At 43.0% G+C, this 19,040-nt stretch overlaps 1 protein-coding gene across 3 annotated transcripts in view; it reads left to right on the plus strand.

Annotated features, from left to right (window-relative positions):
- Nucleotides 1-19,040, plus strand: part of ARHGAP10 (Rho GTPase activating protein 10) — a 255,985-nt gene that overhangs the window by 123,402 nt on the left and 113,543 nt on the right. For all 3 annotated transcript variants that reach the window (XR_013345940.1, XM_077815354.1, XM_077815355.1), the window contains 2 exons: nucleotides 11,974-12,080; nucleotides 13,909-14,003. Coding sequence is in view for 2 of the 3 variants with exons in the window: in XM_077815354.1 (XP_077671480.1) it covers nucleotides 11,974-12,080; nucleotides 13,909-14,003 (202 nt within the window). In the remaining variant the exon portion in view is untranslated. The remainder of the gene's footprint in view (nucleotides 1-11,973; nucleotides 12,081-13,908; nucleotides 14,004-19,040) is intronic.

The raw sequence follows: 19,040 nt of genomic DNA on the forward strand, positions 1-19,040 counted from the left end.
GGTATTCCCTTATTGAGGATCTGACTATTTACACGCATCCAGAGTCTCCAATCTGATTGAACCTCATGGTCCAATCACAACATTGTCCAGGCGTCACTTGCCAGTCTTGAGCACTGGCAGGGCTATGACACTCCAACACAGTGGGGATGCTATTCACTTGGTTACACCTCTGGTTGAATGCAGCCAGTACCAATGGTTCCACCCTTAGAGTCTGACAACTCTTACTCTGAGGAGGAATGAGTGCTGTCAGTTCCATTGATGATTTGTCCACAGCATGTCAGTTCATACAGGGCCCCCAGAGCCTTTTGAGGACCTCCTCTTCCACAGGACCCTTACCTACCAACCATGGATCCATGGTAATCACCATGGGGTCTGCTGAACTATCAGTATGATCCCATCCACTGGCCTTACTGGAGTGCCTGGGGCCCCTACTGTGTGTTGGGATTCCCGCCAAGACTGCTTTCCACTTGGCTTTCCAAGAACTCAGGTATTCATTACTCGGGTATTTTTATTTTGCATACAGCTTAATTCCCTTTTCTACTAGTGTGGTCTGGATAAGCATGCTGTTTAACAATCTTGACGACTCCCCCTGCTTTATTTCTTGTACACCGTAGAGGTCCAGAATTTGAACACTAGGGGCATTGTTCTCACAAAAGATCATCTCCAGCAGAAGATTCCCAACTGCCACAGGAGAGGAAGGAATAAGAGGATTTGGAGCCACTGGAACAGCCTGTACTGCCAGATCCACACATGCCTGCTTCTTCATTCCTAGTTGAAGCAGTGATGCCAGCTTCCCTCCCCCCACATGATGGTTGCAATACCAAGAGCTGCTAAGAAGGATTGTTAACACCCTCCACATCCCGCTGAAGGAGTTCAGGACCCCCATCACACAAGTTCCTGGATTTTCTTTAGTCAGGAGCTCCCTCCAAAGTAATGCTCCCTATGGAGGCCATTTTGGAGCTTGCTGAAGACACTAGCCATCTGTGCCTCTACGCCCCAGAGGGCTGAAAAGATATATTTTTTTCTCTCTAAGGGGGTAAAATATTTATTCTCTTCCTCCCAAGCCTGAACTCTGGTGGTACAAGCGGTAACGAAGTGGAACAGACTACAACAACCAAGACCTACTCCTTTAGACAAGGATGTCAAGAGAGAACATTTTATCTGCCAGCTTACTGTTCCTTACTGCAAACTACCAGGCAGTTATGTGGAAGTACGACTTTATTAACTTGTTAGAGTTTGCAGTCAGTTATCACCAGAATGTAGGTCCCAGTTCCAGGATATCCCTGATAAAGGGATATTAGGAGCCAGGTCATCCCTTTAGGCATCACTGGATGCGGGCACCTCACTTCATGGTGACCTCAGTGTCATGAAGTAGGCCTCCTGGCTCTGGACATTGCCTTAACTTCCTTGGAAAGCCCCAATAGTGGAGGATCTTCCCTTCAGTGGAAATGACCTTTTCAATGAAAAGACTGACAAGTCATTCACTCACTCAAAGACTCCCGGGCCATACTCAGCTCCTTGGGAATATACACCCTGAAACCTCACAGAAGATGCTCTAAGTCATCGCAACATAGGTATCAGCCAGCCCAGTAGCCGTTCTATCAACAGAGGCCTTATGAACCACCAAGATAGCACCAGAGAGTACAGCATGGCAGGTACCCTGCTGCACCACCATCTCCTCTCCAAAGCCAACTGCCGACCAAGAAGGCATTTTGCAGGGATGTTTGAGAGATGTCAACCAGTCCCAGCTCATCCAGTCTCCCTCACCTTCTTTGGTAGCCGCCTGGCCAATTTCCTTTTGATGTGGCAATGCCTAACTTCAGACAAATGGGTTTTGGACATCAGCTTAGCCAGCTACCTGATCGAATTCCTGTGTCTGCATTCCCCCAAACACCTTTCCCCGTCCATTTTCAGAGACCCGTCTCACAAGAGAATCCTCATGCAGGAGATAAGAAGCCCTGATCCAGGTAGAGGCAACGGAGCCAGTACCTCTTTGAGATGGGGGAAGGGCTTTTACTCCCAATACTTTCTAATACCCAAAATGACTGGGAGCTGGATCCTGGATCTCAGGCAGTTGAACATCTTCATCCGCCACTCAAGTCAGGATGATCACCTTAGTCTCTATAATACTCTCCCTAAACATTGACTACTGGTTTGCAGTTCTTGATTTAAGGATGCTTATTTTCATATAGATATCTGCCCACTGCAACCTGCGTTTTATGGAGGGCTCAGAGCAATTCCAGTACAAGGAGCTCCTTTTCAGCCTTTCCATGGCTTCAAGTGTTTTCTCAAAGGTCATGTCTGTAGTAGCAGTGCTACCATATATTTCCCTACCTGGATGACTGGCTCTTGAATCATAGAATATCAGGGTTGGAAGGGACCTCAGGAGGTCATCTAGTCCAACCCCCTGCTCAAAGCAGGACCAGTCGCCAACTAAATCATCCCAGCCAGGGCTTTGTCAAGCCTGACCTTAAAAACCTCAAAGGAAGGAGATTCCACTACCTCCCTAGGTAACACATTCCAGTGCTTCACCACCCTCCTAGTGAAAACGTTTTTCCTAATATCCAACCTAAACCCTCCCCCCACTACAACTTGAGACCATTACTCCATGTTCTGTCATCAGCTACCACTGAGAACAGTCTAGATCCATCCTCTTTGGAACCCCCTTTCAGGTAGTTGAAAGCAGCTATCAAATCCCCCCTCAATCTTCTCTTCCGCAGACTAAACAATCCCAGTTCCCTCAGCCTCTCCTCATAAGTCATGTGTTCCAGTCCCCCAATCATTTTTGTTGCCCTCCGCTGGACATTTTCCCATTTTTCCACATCCTTCTTGTATTGTGGGGCCCAAAACTGGACACAGTACTCCAGATGAGGCCTCACCAATGTTGAATAGAGGAGAACGATCATGTCCCTCGATCTGCTGGCAATGCCCCTACTTATACAGCCCAAAATGCTGTTAGCCTTCTTGGCAACAAGGGCACACTATTGACTCATATCCAGCTTCTTGTCCACTGTAACCCCGAGGTCCTTTTCTGCAGAACTGCTGCCTAGCCATTCGGTCCCTAGTCTGTAGTGGTGCATGAGATTCTTCCGTCCTAAGTGCAGGACTCTGCACATGTCCTTGTTGAACCTCATCAGATTTCTTTTGGCCCAATCCTCTAATTTGTCTAGGGCCCTCTGTATCCTATCCCTCCCCTCCAGCGTATCTACCACTCCTCCCAGTTTAGTGTCATCTGCAAACTTGCTGAGGGTGCAGTCTGCGCCATCCTCCAGCTCATTAATTAAGATATTGAACAAAACTGGCCCCAGGACCAGCCCTTTGGGCACTCAGCTTGATACCGGCTGCCAACTAGACCTGGAGCCATTGATCACTACCTGTTGAGCCCCATGATCTAGCCAGCTTTCTATCCACCTTATAGTCCATCCATCCAGCCCATACTACTTTAACTTGCTGGCAAGAGTGCTGTGGGAGAAAAGCTTTGCTAAAGCCAAGGAATAACATGTCCACAGAGCCAGTTATCTCATCATAGAAGGCAATTAGATTAGTCAGGCATGACTTGCCCTTGGTGAATCCATGCTGAGTGTTCCTAATCACTTTCCTCTCCTCTAAGTGCTTCAGAACTGATTCCTTGAGGACCTGCTCCATGATTTTTCCAGGGACTGAGGTAAGGCTGACTGGCCTGTAGTTCCCCGGGTCCTCCTCCTTCCCTTTTTTAAAGATGGGCACTACATTAGCCTTTTTCCAGTCATCCAGGACCTCACCTGATCGCCATGAGTTTTTAAAGACGATGGCCAATGGCTCTGCAATCACATCCGCTAACTCCTTTAGCACTCTCGGATGCAGCGCATCTGGCCCCATGGACTTGTGCTCGTCCAGCTTTTCTAAATAGTCCTGAACCACTTCTTTCTCCACAGAGTGCTGGTCACCTCCTCCCCATGCTGTGCTGCCCAGTGCAGTAGTCTTGGAGCTGACCTTGTTCGTGATGACAGAGGCAAAAAAAGCATTAAGTACATTAGCTTTTTCCATATCCTCTGTCACTAAGTTGCCTCCTTCATTCAGTAAGGGGCCCACACTTTCCTTGACTTTCTTCTTGTTGCTAACATACCTGAAGAAACCCTTCTTGTTACTCTTAACATCTCTTGCTAGCTGCAACTCTAGGTGTGATTTGGTCTTCCTGATTTCACTCCTGCATGCCCGAGCAATATTTTTATACTCCTCCCTGGTCATTTGTCCAATCTTCCACTTCAGTAAGCTTCTTTTTTGTGTTTAAGGGATGATTGTATAGGAAGTGCAGATAATACTTCCCAACCTCCTTGACCCTTGGCCAATTCTTGTACAAATAAACCCAGGAAAGTCCATTTTAATACCCACAATGTCTATAACATTTATAGGAACAGTCCTGGATACAGTTGCGGCCGGGGCCTACTTACCACAGGATAGGTTCTTGCGATGAAAGACCTTAACATCCAACTTGACTCAGTAGTCAAATGACAGTCCAATCCTGCGTGGTCCTCAGAGGACACATGGCATCATGCACGTGTGACCCCCTTCACCAGGCTTTCCAAACCTGGCTGGGTGAGGGCTACATCCCAAACCAAGACTCCTTGGATAAGAGAGTCTCACTTCCTCCCTACATCTGGGCATATCTTACCTGGTGGGAGAAGAGCCACAATGTTTGTGTGGGTTTCTTGTATACCTTCATCATGGACGAGTCTCTTCTAGGCTGAGGAGGGCACCTGGATGACCAAGTTGCTCAAAGTTCCCAGACTCCAGAAGAGTCCATGTGCTACATCAACCTCCTTGAGCCAAGCATGCAAACAATTCTTTTCTACTCAGGTCAGACAATATGACCACTGTTTATTATATAAACAAACAGGAGGGAGCAAGGTCCAACCCACTATGTTGGGAGGCAGTATGACTCTGGAATTGGTATATCCAACATAGATCACCCTTTCTGCAGTGCTACTCCTGGGCATAATGAACTCCCTAGCAGACAATCTTAGCAGGAATTTTCACAAAGAATACAAATCGTTGCTCATGTGTCAGCGGTCCAGCAGATATGTTGTCAATGGGGAATAATATCATCTTGGGACTACTTTGGCACTCAGTCAAACAAGAAGTGTGCTCAGCTTACTGCTCTCAGAACAGCTTGCTGCTGCGTCAGAGGGGATGCCTTCCTAACACAATGGTCAGGCCCATTGATGTATGCCTTCCCTCCCATTCTCCTCCTACCACGTGTTGTGCTCAGGAAGATAAAGATGGGCAAGGTGACAGTAGTCTTAATACCTTCTTGGTGGCCAAGACAGTTCTGGTTCATGATGACTCTCCAGATGTTTTCCCTCCCCTGCATCTACCTACTGTCATAGAATGGGGGTAGGACCAACAATCTAACCCAGCGTTCCTCTCCCTGGCTTTTGGATGGGCAATAAATTTAGAGAGAATCCTGTTTGAAGGTTCAAGCCATCATTCCAAATAGCAAGAATTCATCTTTGAGGAAGTGCTGCCAAATGGAAGCATTTTCCCCCTCAATTTTTGAGGGGTAGGCATTTGACCTGAATTTCAGAAGTGCTGAGCAGTATTGACTCTCATGGAAATTTAATGAGACTAGTCAGTGCTCAGTACCTCTGAAATCAGGCCAGTTAAATTTGAGGATTGCAGCTCTTATTCCATAGTTCAGCTATGTGCTTTCATTCTCTAGCTGTGTTCTTATTGTTTAATAAAGTAGGTTGAATGTTGGACAGCAAATATCATGAATCCTGTTGTGCTGATACACAGATGTTATTCAAAGAACATCCTATTAATGCATTCCAGTACACACAATCCAACTTTCAGTGTACTTAAATTACTAATAAGTTGTAGTGATCTTAATCCTGGACAAATGGCTGTGAATTCAAATGTTGGCTTTTAAACAAGTCTAATCATTTTAAAAAATCTGATTTAAAGTTTCAAAAATATGCACACTCTTAATGTTGAGTTTTATCTAACCTGAGGCTGGTACTCTCTCAATGCGTTAATAATGGTGATTAATTGCATAATCAGAGGAACATCTTGTACGATGCAAATGAGGGCATGTATAAAGTGAGTGTCTCATGTATTGAAGATTCTACATACTCCTTGAAAGGATTCAGAGTCATTGCTTCATACTTCTGACTGTATTACATGCTCGTCCTGAAAAAGTGTTTTAAACTCACCAATAGTGAGGAATCATCCCGATGACTCCATATTCTCTGTGTATATATAAAGTCTGCTGCAGTTTCCACGGTATGCATCTGATGAAGTGAGCTGTAGCTCACGAAAGCTCATGCTCAAATAAATTGGTTAGTCTCTAAGGTGCCACAAGTACTCCTATTCTCTAAGAAAACACTGTTTTGGGTCCTTGTTTCCTTTCTTTTCCTAGTTTGCCTTATTTAAAAATAATTCTCAAATAAGTTTGTGTATTTTAATTTTTTAAATGTCTTTCCCCCGTCCGTAGATGCCAAATGTGTAGATTTATTTTTGTTTCAGTGTAAGCATTGTCAGCTAAACTATAGAAACTATTAAGGCACATCGATTCTTTTATATCAAACCCAAAATCATGTGAAAAGGTTTAGGGGTATTTGTGGGAGTTCAGGAATCTTGGAGAGCTAGTGCTGCCCAGACTGTGTCCAGCTGAGTGCTGGATTGGCAGCTGACTAGGAATCTGGGGGCAGCACTTTTTTCCCCCACCTGGTCTCCTCTTTACTATAGGTGTGTAGTCTATGTAGACGGCATATCTGGGCAAACAACATGACCAGCTTACACTTCTGCTCAAATCAGTTTGGAACATTATGTGCTTGGATGTAGTCTCCCTGGACTGCACCCGAATTTAATTGACTGTCCTTTAGGCATTTCTGCTACGTGTGTTTAATAATAATGAAGTGCCTATAGCAGATAAATGTGGTACCCAGCTACTTCACAATATCAGAATAACCAAATTTATTAAAAACATCCTGATCCGCATTTAAAAAAATACTCTGTGGTCCGAAACAGTAAACAAATATAAAAGTATAGTCTCAAGGCTGACTGGACCAAAAAAAGCGATGAATATGAATGTGATCTCACTAAATTTAGGGTTTGACCAGGATCAGATTGGGTGGGAGGAAGGGCTGATTCTCCCAAGCTGTGCTTACTCACCACACTGATATGCTGAGGTCTTGGCTCCCTTGCTAAGATCATATGCTGGGCTGGACTCTTGCCTTCCTGAGTTTCTGTCCCAGCAAATAGTCAGGTTGCAGCAATAAAGGCTCCTTACTACTGACAAGGCAGGAATTTCTGCAGTGGCAGTTCCTGCTGGTTCCATTGTCAATTGCTCTCTGCTGGGGGTAGTGATGCAGTATCAAACTGGGCTTGTTTTTTTATGTTCCAGCTTGCCAGCTGCACTTTTGATTTTGGTGCTCTGGCTCTGGCTCTGGCTGGCTGGTGATACCAGTGTCATAAGTTTAGGAGAAAAATGGTGGTTGGCTCAGAAGTGAGTATGCGCCGTGTTACCTGTGTGTATGCCCAGTTCAAGCCGTAACTGTGACATTTGAAAGGGTCAGTGAAAGGGGCTTTAGAGAATTCCCTTTCTGATGTCCAAAAAGCTGAGTTCCAGGCTTCAACAGCTGAGATGCCCTTGCTGATCTCAGCTGTTGTCATAGAGCATAACATAAGGTGGTCTCTGAAATAACTGGGGTTTATATCATGTAGGTTTTTAAAGATGATTACTGGCACCGGGATGGTAGCCAGAACCAGGTAATGTAGAGTTTGAAGCACTGGTGTTCTGTACTATTAATGACCAATTCTACTCAAAGTTGGTCTGTACCAGCTAAGCTTCCAGGGACTCATCAAAGACTAAATACAGTAAAGTATGTTATAGTGAAAGGCCTGGAAGCGACAAAGGCATGAATAGCTACAGCAATGTCTGTATTGCAGATAAAAGATCCCAGGGTATGTCTACACTACGAAATTAGGTCGAAATTATAGAAGTTGATTTTTAGAAATCGATTTTATACAGTCGATTGCGTATGTCCACACTAAGCACATTAAGTTGGCGGAGTGCATCCTCAGTATCGTGGCTAGCATCGACTTATGGAGCGGTGCACTGTGGGTAGCTATCCCACAGTTCCTGCAGTCTCCGCCGCCCATTGGAATTCTGGGTTAAGCTCCCAATGCCTGATGGGGCAAAAACATTGTAGCGGGTGGTTTTGGGTATATGTCATCAGTTGCCCCTCCCTCCATGAAACAATGGCAGACAATTGTTTCACGCCTTTTTTCCATGCGGACACCATACTGCTTTCAGCGGACGGTGCAGTAGGACTGCTTCCGCTGCAACTCTGCTCTGCTGCTGTTGTCTCAATAGCAAATTTCTCCATGCTGGCTGTCATGGGCTCCCGGGTATGTGTGTTCTTCCTCGGGAAACGTGCGCAGTGCTAACTGTCATCCTCCACCGCTTCCACTGAAACTCTGCTCTCCTGCTCTCATGAATCCACCTCGCAGGTCCTCTCATCATTCTTTATAAATATCTATTCTCGTGGCATCCGTCGTCAGCCACCACTTCCGCTGCAACTCTGCTCTCCCGCTGCAACTCTGCTCTCCCGCAGACATCATACCACAGCAAGCATGGAGCCCACTCAGATCACCACTGCAGTTATGAGCATTGTAAACATCTCACGCATTGTCCTGCAGTATGTGCAGAACCAGAACCTGCAAAAGCAGGTGAGGAGGTGACGGCAGCGCGGTGACAAGAGTGATGAGGACATGGACACAGACTTCTCTCAAAGTACGGGCCCTGGCAATTTGGACATCCTGGGGGCAATGGGGCAGGCTCATGCCGTGGAACACCGATTCTGGGCCTGGGAAACAAACACAGACTGGTGGGACCGCATAGTGTTGCAGGTCTGGGATCAGAGTAACAGCCGGTCTGGGATGATTCCCAGTGGCTGCGAAACTTTTGCATGCGTAAGGGCACTTTCATGGAAGTTTGTGACTTGTTTTCCCCTGCCCTGAAGCACAAGAATACCAAGATGAGAGCAGCCCTCACAGTTCACAAGCGAGTGGTGATAGCCCTCTAGAAGCTTGCAATGCCAGACAGCTACTGGTCAGTCAGTAATCAATTTGGAGTGGGCAAATCTACCGTGGGGGTTGCTGTGATCCAAGTAGCCAACGCAATCACTGAGCTGCTGCTATCAAGGGTAGTGACTCTGGGAAACGTGCAGGTCATAGTGGATGGCTTTGCTGCAATGGGATTCCCTAACTGTGGTGGGGTGATAGACAGAACGCATATCCCTATCTTGGGACTGGACCACCTTGGCAGCCAGTACGTAAACCGCAAGGGGTAATTTTCAATGGTGCAGCAAGCACTGGTGGATCACAAGGGACGTTTCACCAACATAAACGTGGGATGGCTGGGAAAGGTACATGATGCTCGCATCTTCAGGAACTCTGGTCTGTTTGAACAGCTGCAGGAAGGGACTTACTTCCCAGACCAGAAAATAACTGTTGGGGATGTTGAAATGCCTATAGTTATCCTTGGGGACCCAGCCTACCCCTTAATGCCATGGCTCACAAAGCCATACACAGGCAGCCTGGATAGTAGTCAGGAGCTTTTCAACTACAGGCTGAGCACGTGCAGAATGGTGGTAGAATATGCCTTCGGATGTTTTAAAGCGCGCAGGCGCAGTTTACTGACCCCCCCCCCCCCCCCGTGTTCTTGGGCATCTGGGTGAGGAGGATATAGAACTTGGGGGGGAGAAGCGGTCTGTGCTTCTGCTGCCTTTCCTGCAGCTCCACCAGATGCAGGAGCATATCAGTTTGATCCCCCAGTGGCCTAAGCATTGCATCCTGCCTCCTCTCATCACACTGCCGCCACCTCTCCTCCTGCTCCCGCAATCTCTCATCTTGCTCATCCCGCCTGTCTTCATGTTCATTTTCTGCTTTCCTGGACTCTGCCATTGTTTGCCTCCACGCATTCTGCTGAGCTCTTTCAGTGCAGAAGGACTGCATGAGCTCAGAGAACATTTCATCTCGAGTGCGGGTTTTTTTGCCTTCTTATTTGCACTAGCCTCTGGGATGGAGATGATATGGGGAGCGTTGAAACATTTGCAGCTGCGTGAGGAAAAAAATGGGAGAGTAGTGTTTAAAAAGACACATTTTAGATAACAATGGATAGACTCTTTCACGGTGAACCAAACAGTGAACATTACATACCACATGTGCTTTCGGTACAAGGTCGCATTTTGCCTCTTATATTGAGGGCCTGCTGGTTTGGTGTGAGAGATAACACACACGCAGGACCGGGAAAAGAATTCGGCTTGCAGGCAGCCATGGTAAGACACAGTCTTTCGTCTTCTTCAACCTTCATAACATGTGGGAATTGTTTCAAACAGCAGCGCCCTCCTTTCCCATACCAAGCACCCGTTGGGTAGGCCATTTAAAAGGAGGGGCTGCGGTTTTCGGGTTAACGTGCAGCACAAACCCAACTAACTTTCTCCCCTCTGCCCCAGTTCTCTGGGATGATTACTTTACCTCTCCTCCCACCGCGTGACTAGTATCAGGAAAGATCCCTGCCAGCCAAACGCGAATAGCTCAGCATGAACGGCCTGCATGCAGCTCATTATAGAAGCAGCATGTCTGGGGCTCTGACCTGGAGTGGCTGTTTGCCTCTTTGGTTTTTTCGTAGGCTTGCCTGAGCTCCTTAATTTTCATGCGGCACTGCTGCAGGTCCCTGTTATAACCTCTGTCCATCATGCCCTTGGAGATTTTTTCAAATATATTGGCATTTCGTCTTTTGGAACGGAGTTCTGATAGCACGGATTTGTCTCCCCATACAGCAGTCAGATCCAGTACCTCCCGTTTGGTCCATGCTGGAGGTCTTTTGCAATTCTGGGACTGCATGGTCACCTGTGCTAATGAGCTCTGCATGGTCACCTCTGCTGATGAGCTCGCCACGCTGACCAAACAGGAAATGAAATTCAAAAGTTCTTGGTGCTTTTCCTGTGTACCTGGCTCATGCATCTGAGTTGAAAGTGCTGTCCAGAGCGGTCACAGTGGAGCACTCTGGGATAGCTCCCAGACAGCAATACCGTAGAATTGCGTCCACACTACCCCAAATTCGACCCGGCGATGTCGATTTCAGCGCTAATCCCCTCGTTGGGGAGGAGTACAGAAATCGATTTTAAGAGTCCTTTAAGTCGACAAAAATGGCTTCGTCGTGTGGACGAGTGCAGGGTTAAATCGATCTAACACAGCTAAATTCGACCTAAACTCATAGTGTAGACCAGAGCCCAGTTTCTCTTCTAAAAGATGCAGGTGAGCATGAGCCATGTTGTAGTATTCTGTGGTATGTGTTTGACTTGCTGGCATTTCTTGCATTGGATAGAGTGAAAAATATCTATGGAACTAAATGTGCCAAATTCAAGTTACTCAAAATTTGTTTTTGTTTTTTTATCTCTTAATCTGAAATTCATATTGGAACTCAAATTCACTTATTCAAAACAGATTATCCAAAGTTCTGGATACCCTCACTTCCAGGTAGTTGGATAAGCAGAATTTACCTGTATATAATGATGTATAAGACAGCATTTTGTTTTAGAACTAGGATTATATGATGAGTTTACTGCTTAATTGCTTCTGAGCACACCTAATGTGCCCTGAAATTCCTTGATTTCATTGTAAGCAATTGTATGGGCAAAAATGCTTTTGTCTAGCAGTGAAGGAGGTAAGATGGAGATGCATCTAGTAAGAGCTGTTTTCCATTAGATTGTAAATATCAGTGAGAATAGAATACATAATGCAGGAGAGTACAGATCACTAAACACAGGCTAACATTTATTATGATTTGACAGCAATATTGCTCGACTTTGTAACTTGATACATTTAGGAATGTAATGATAGGTTAAGTAGATTTTTATAACATGGGAAGAGCAGCAAAACATCTTAAATAATAAGACATAGTTAATGGTTTGATTTTTCTTTAAGGGCCTGCCCCATTTGGCTCCAGTTGGGTAAAACATTACTGCATGTATAGGAAGGAAACAAAGAAGTTCACCATGATCCCATTTGAACACAGGTCAGGAGGGAAAATTGTAAGTACATTTCATTATACTTCTTCATGCCCTGTATCTAAATGAGAGGATATGTTAGGTAAGATATGTCAAATATATTTTTCATGCAGTTCACAATTTGCCCTCTAATGATATTAAGCTAAAATAATGGAATGGTTTAATAGATAAGGATTCTGTAGAAGTTTTAGTTGCTTAGTGTTGGAAAAGTAGAAAACATATGAGAGCTAAAATACACCTAATGTGCCTTTCATGTGTAGTTTTCACTAAGGGGATTTAAAGTTTTTAGTCTGATTGTATCCAAGTGTGAACTGAGACAGTACAGTTGCATTAGGTTTCTCACTTATACTCTCCATCCAAATTTTTCTTCCAAGGCACGTAGACAGGAGAGCTGGCGGTGGGGGGAGGAGGGGTTAGGTTAGGAGGCTTTCAGATAATTCTTAAAATGGAATGCAATTTGCACGGACAATCAGAAAAATAATTTAAGCTTTCCTTGATAGCATCTAGAAAATTCAGGGGTCAGTCCTCTGTTGGATGCTGAACCCTTAATTCTCATTGAAGTGTTTGGAAATTGAGGGCACTCAGCATCTTTCAGGGCCTGGCATTCAGTGATGGCATTAGTATGAATGAAATATGTTTTTGTTACAGAAATAATAAATTTGAAGATGAAAAAGGCGTTTTAGATCTCCCAGTCAATCTTCCTGCAAATGCAGCATCCTGCCCTGTTTAGTTTTAATAGTCCTCAGGGGTTGGACCTCCATTGAAGATTATATCCATGCATGCTTGGTAGACAGGAGGATCTTTTCATCATTCTTAGTAAAACATATTTCTTTAAATGTGTTGGGAAAATTTTTTTCATAAGTGCCTACATGACTTAGAAGCTTAAGTGCTCTTGGAAGTCTATAGCACTTAAGCTCCTAAGTCATGTAGGCACTTTTGTAAATTTACACTCTAACTTATTGTGACTGTAATAGGCTATTTTAGTTAACCTATTGAAATATGTAATCATGCACTACAAAGTTTCTAAAGAGACACCAGCAAGGCAGCTAAGCCAAAAAATGTGACCTGTTGTTCTGTCTGGCATTTGTTCTTTTTTGAAGATCTCCCCTTTTTGAACCGCACAGTGTAATTTATTCTTTCAAACCAAAGCTTCATGCACCTAGAAATGTTAAAATTAATTAAAATGCATAACGTACTGTCCACTACACAAAACTAATGGCTGCATGTTCTGATACAGGAGAGTGCCTCATACAGCAGCTTATTGAAAATCAGTCACAGTTTATTTCATGTATTTGATTTTTGGATGCTGTATGGATGAGTTTGCAAATGTGCTATGAACACACAGTGGATTTTGAAGATAACACCTGCTATAAAACGCAAATTTCATGGTACTGTAGGTCCCTTTTTTGTCCTAACTACTTTAATTGTAGCCCTTTAAAGTGGAATTTGGAATATTACCACGTCTGGGAAAAAATGTTACAGTGAAAGTTTCTCTTACAATATGTCTGCATTGATGTTGCAATGGGTGCAACGTTCTGATTTTTTTTTTACAATGTTTTTATTCATTTAAACTACAAAATTTCAAATAAAAGACGCACTGTATTGCTGCAGATGTATAAAATGTATAAAATAGCCTTGGTTTTTGAGGCTTCTGCAGTAACATGTTTAGATTTTAAAGACCTGAATGGCATCCATAACTGAATTCCATTGCATATGTCAGTTTCAGTCCAGCTTTTGCTTTTACTTTAATATAGGTTTATCATATTCAGGTTTCATCACTTGGCTTACAGAAGCTTTGGATTTCAGTTTTGTTATTACATCAAGCATATAAAAAAAATCTCTTTGTTTATAGGGTGACGGGGACGTTTTCCTCCTTACATTCTGTACCAAAAGAAATATGGATACTATAGACAGGCGTTTCTGTTTTGACATAGAAGCTGCAGACAGGTAAGCTGGTAAAATACACTAAAGAAAGCATCAGGGTAAATGTTAATAATAACTTGGATTTTATATACTGCCTCTCCTTGCGAGGATCTCAGATGCATAGTAATAAAACGGCTTCCTGCAAGGAAATCATCATTAGAGGAATATCCAAGCGAGGCAGTCCTGGCTTATTGTTTAGCTTGAATTATCCAAAGTTATGAGGCAATAAGAATCTACCTTCAAATGCACGCACTGCCTGAGGTTTTCACTTTGAAGAAAAAGCATAAAAGAAATACATTCTTTCTTGGCTCATGCACTATGGTTCTTTGTGCACACTAGGAATGTGTACAATAATAATGATAAAGTGGTGGCTGTAACCTTATTTGAAGCACATATAGCTGTGATGGAAGACAAGGGTCACTATGGATTATCCATGCATTAATGGCCAAAAGACCAAATATTGGGTTCTCTGTTACTTCAACATTAGAGGGAAGAAGCCCATGGAGAATTACAGTTTCTTGTGATTTGTTGTATGCTGGTCGCTGAAATGAAAGGTATATTACAAAGCTACATTTTGGCTAAGTTAGAACCAGGCAATTTATTCTTATTATGGGATGCAAAGGCAATATAAAAGTAACATACAGTAGCACCTCAGAGTTACAAACTGACTGGTCAACCACACACCTCATTTGGAACCAGAAGTACAAAATCAGGCAGCAGCAGAGGACTCCCCTGCCTGCCACCCCGCCCCGAAAAAAGCAAATATAGTACAGTATTATGGTAAACATAAACTATTAAAAAAGGGAAAATTTAAAAAGATTTGACAAGGTAAGAAAACTGTTTCTGTGCTTATTTCATTTAAATTAAGATGGATAAAAGCAGCATTTTTCTTCTGCATAATAAAGTTTTAAAACTGTATTAAGTCAATGTTAAGTCTTAAACTTTTGAAAGAAGAACCATAACTTTTTGTTCAGAGTTATAAACGACCTTCATTCCCAATGTATTCATAACTCTGAGGTTCTACTGTACTAATTTTTCATTACAGGGCATGATACATCCCATACAGTGCTGCAGCCATCTCTCCTGTGTGATTCCATTTGCGTACTACTGGGTTATCTCAAACTCAGGAAACTGTGTACTCATTTTGCTTATCAGATAAATCTAATATTTTAAAATATGTCAAATTTTATGTTTTCCACCTCAACTGGTCTTCATTCAGTGTGAGGGTGGGAGAATCCAGTTTAGAAGGCATTGTGATTAAAAATATTTCTTTGATCAAGATGTATTCCATTGGTTAATCAGTTCTCTGCACTGGACTGGAGTAGGTCTAGTACGAAATGCTACTTGGAATGTAGGAGAGTCTCATCAATTCCCAGTTATGGGTTTCAGGCTCCAAAATACTAAATTTAAACTGCATATTGGAGGTCAGCTTTACAGATGAGATGATCAAATATAACCCAAACTCCCTTACACTGATGCATCATTGGGTATCCTGGGGTAGAGACTTCCCAGTGTGCCTTGTGTCTGTAACACCCTATTAATCAGCATGATTAGAGCCCTGCACAGATACAAAATTTGTATCTGCATCCGATCTGCAAAAATGGTCTGCGGATATAAAGTGGATATGATTTGCAGGGCTCTCTCAGCATGATTTAGTGGTTAATATGGAATCTGCATTTGTCTGTCTCTGACACATGCAAATTGTCATCTTTATTAAGCCCTATGCCAGGGTGGAACATGTTTATAATACCCTACCAGGTCACAGGGAAGCTACAGTTTTTACTCCTAACTCTCTGTTTACTTCCATGAGTGTGGAGAAATCCATAGATTCTAGAAAAATGTTTTAAAATCAGAGCTGGATTATTTTTTAAAATGTTACTTTGCTTTTTGCCATTCTCTGTCACTCTGGCAAGTCTTCTGATGATGTGACGCTGATGCATTCTTTGTGACCTTATGCACAGAGTAATCTGTCACTTTCTGTGATATTTCTCTAACATTTTTCTGACTTTGCCCTTTTGCAGCTCTTTCCTTCTAGGCCATCCAACTTACTCCCTGAGCTTGCCAATTAATGCCATTCTAACCTGGCATATGGTGTGAAAACTTAATTCTTCAAATTCTTCAGTCTTGTGTACTCATTGCCACTGAGCCGGAATGGAGCATGTTTGGCTGATCCTACAAAACAATGTTTCATACCCATCTTCCCCCTGCAAAATTGAACCAATTCCTGTTCACTGTAACCGGTACACAAGGCTGCCTCTTGTGGTACTGAGATGTAACTGGTTAAAAGATAGGAAACAAAGGGTAGGAATAAATGGTCATTGCAGATAGTTCTCTGAAAACATCCACTCAATGTGCAGCAGCAGTGAAAAAAGCGAAGAAACTTGGGAATCATTAAGAAAGGGGTAAATAAGAAGACAGAAAATATCATATTGCTTCTATATAAATCCATGGTACATCCACCTTTTGAATGCTGTGTGGAGATGTGGTCACCCCATCTCAAAAAGATATATTGGAATTGGAAAAGGTTCAGAAAAGGACAACATAAATGATTAGGGGTATGGAATGGCTGCCATATTAGGAAAGATTAATAAGACTGGGACTTTTCAGCTTGGAAAAGAGATGACTAAGGGGGGGTATGGCAGAGGTCTATAAAATCATGACTGGTGTGGAGTAAGTAAATAAGGAAGCGTTATTTATTCCTCCTCATAACACAAGAACTAGGGGTGACCAAATGAAATTAATAGGCAGCAGGTTTAAAACAAATAAAAGGAAGTATTTTTTCACACAATGCATAGTCAACCTGTGGAACTCCTTGCCAGTGGATGTTGTGAAGGCCAAGTCTATAACAGGTTAAAAAAAAAACTAGATAAGTTCATGGAGGATAGGTCCATCAATGGCTATTAGCCAGGATGGACCCAGATGGTGTCTCTAGCCTCTGTTTGCCAGCATATGGGAATGGATGACAGGGGATGGATCACTTGATTACCTGTTCATTCCCTCTGGGACAGCTGGCATTGGCCAGTGTCGGAAGACAGGATACTGGGCTAGATGGACGTTTGGTCTGATCAATATGGCCGTTCTTATGTTCTTGTGTACCCCTTGTGGATGGAGGCTGTGCTGGCTACTCAGTAGAGGCACTGTCTCAGCTGGTGTAGGGGCTTAGCAACTGCCCTAGCTTCATTAGTAGCAGTCTGGACAGCACTGCTGTGTATTTCTCAGACATCTCTCTCACCAAAGTAGTCAAAAGACTAACCATTGGTCCTGGGTTTTGTGTGTCCCCATGCTTTGGATACAGGGAATGACCAATGATTTTTAGGAAAGAGTCTCAGGTTTAGCAATCAGTTGACATCTGTTTGTTTTCAAAGCTCTCGTAACAAGAAACTAACTCTCATTTTCTTTTAATCAGAAAGCTGTGATTGTCCTTTATCCTTATCAGAATCCAAGCTGTAGGTTTTATGGGCTCCAAAACTTGCCTCACGCTAACACTAGATACCAATTCTTCTGATTTAATATTTCGTGTCACGTTTGATGCTTTTCTACTTTCAAATATGCACAACATAAGAATGGGTCTGTGCTATGGGAATCTATTTAATGCTTTGAAGTACTCTAATTTCTTGAGAAATAGTTAAACATTAATGTACTTGTCATGACGGTAACAGTGGAAGATGTGAGTAGTTTGAGTATTTAACATTTTTAGGATCAGTGGACAGATAGTACAAATTTCCTTATTTCATACTGTTTATATGTCTGCAACATGCACACTTTTTTGACTTTGCAGTGAAACCTACACTTCTCCATAAAAAGATTTATTCTAGCCCACTGTACACTGTTTCATTCTGATAAGAGGCTTTTCATCACTGTAGTCTTATGTCCTGATGATGCAATAGACCTTGCCTGCCCAAGACATTTTTTTCCCTGCATTATTAGCAGTTGATTTGGTTCCACCAGAAGTAGCAGTGGCGGAAGTTCTAGTGTAGGCTATGTTCCCTGGCTGCACTAACATTCCAGTAGTTTAACTACCTGTGGTGGTGGTGGTGGCAAATTTTAAGAAATGAAACCTTAAATATAGACCACCTTTGTGGAGGAGGGGAAGGAATAAATATCTCTCCTAGACTAGCTTTGTACCAATACAGAACACGGATGATTCTCTTGATACGCTGCTGAGGGTGGGGGAGAGAGTGTGTTTTAGTGCTTTCACTTCACTTTTGTAATTCTAGTGAAGAGGAGGAGCATTTGCATTATGTAAAAGCGATATACTGGGTTTTTACTTTCACTGATAAAATGGAGATAAGAGAAGACGTTGAAATATTATGTGGTCCTTTTGCTAGTTCAGCCATTTCCCTGCTTTTCTTTCCTTGCAGAATTATTCAGTTTTGTACATTTAGCATGGTTGAAACTGAATAATATTAAATGTCCAGTTTAAGCCCTGGAAAGTCTGTTTCTCCCCCCATCTCCCACATCTTACTTCTTCTATTCATATCTGTATTTTCTTATATTTAGCCACAAAGGGTATAAGATGCACACATTTAATGAATTCCTGCAGAAGGCTTTTTTTTATGGTTTATTTTTATATCTGCTAGGGGGAAGCAGTGTTTTTCAGGAGAGTAGGATACCTCTTGTATGCACAGTGATCGTACCCTCACTTTAATAGATCTAAAGAGAAATGTTTATGCCATTTGCAGTTTGTTTCCATAATTATAATTGGCTCCCCTGAGTCTAGCATTGGCTCAGAGGAAGGACAATTAAAAAAAAAAAAAAAATCTGAGGCAGGAAGCTTCCATTTACTACAGTATCTTGAATCCTTGGATTGTATGGGTATTTTGTCCTGATGTGTAATCCAAAGGGATGCACTGAGCAAGGGAGTAGGGCACCATAATTCCTATCTGCACAGTGCTATGCTGAAATTAATTTGGAAAACCAAAACTTAGTTCAGTAATTGGAAGGCAGAAAGAAAAAGGATTGAGGCATATCATATTTATAAATATGGTATTCAGTGGCAGGGTGTGTTAGGGGGCTTATTCCTTTACCCGCTTACTTCCCTCATCCTTCTCGCATGAACAG

Source organism: Eretmochelys imbricata, chromosome 4 (genome assembly GCF_965152235.1).
Source record: "Eretmochelys imbricata isolate rEreImb1 chromosome 4, rEreImb1.hap1, whole genome shotgun sequence".
Lineage (NCBI taxonomy): Eukaryota > Metazoa > Chordata > Testudines > Cheloniidae > Eretmochelys > Eretmochelys imbricata.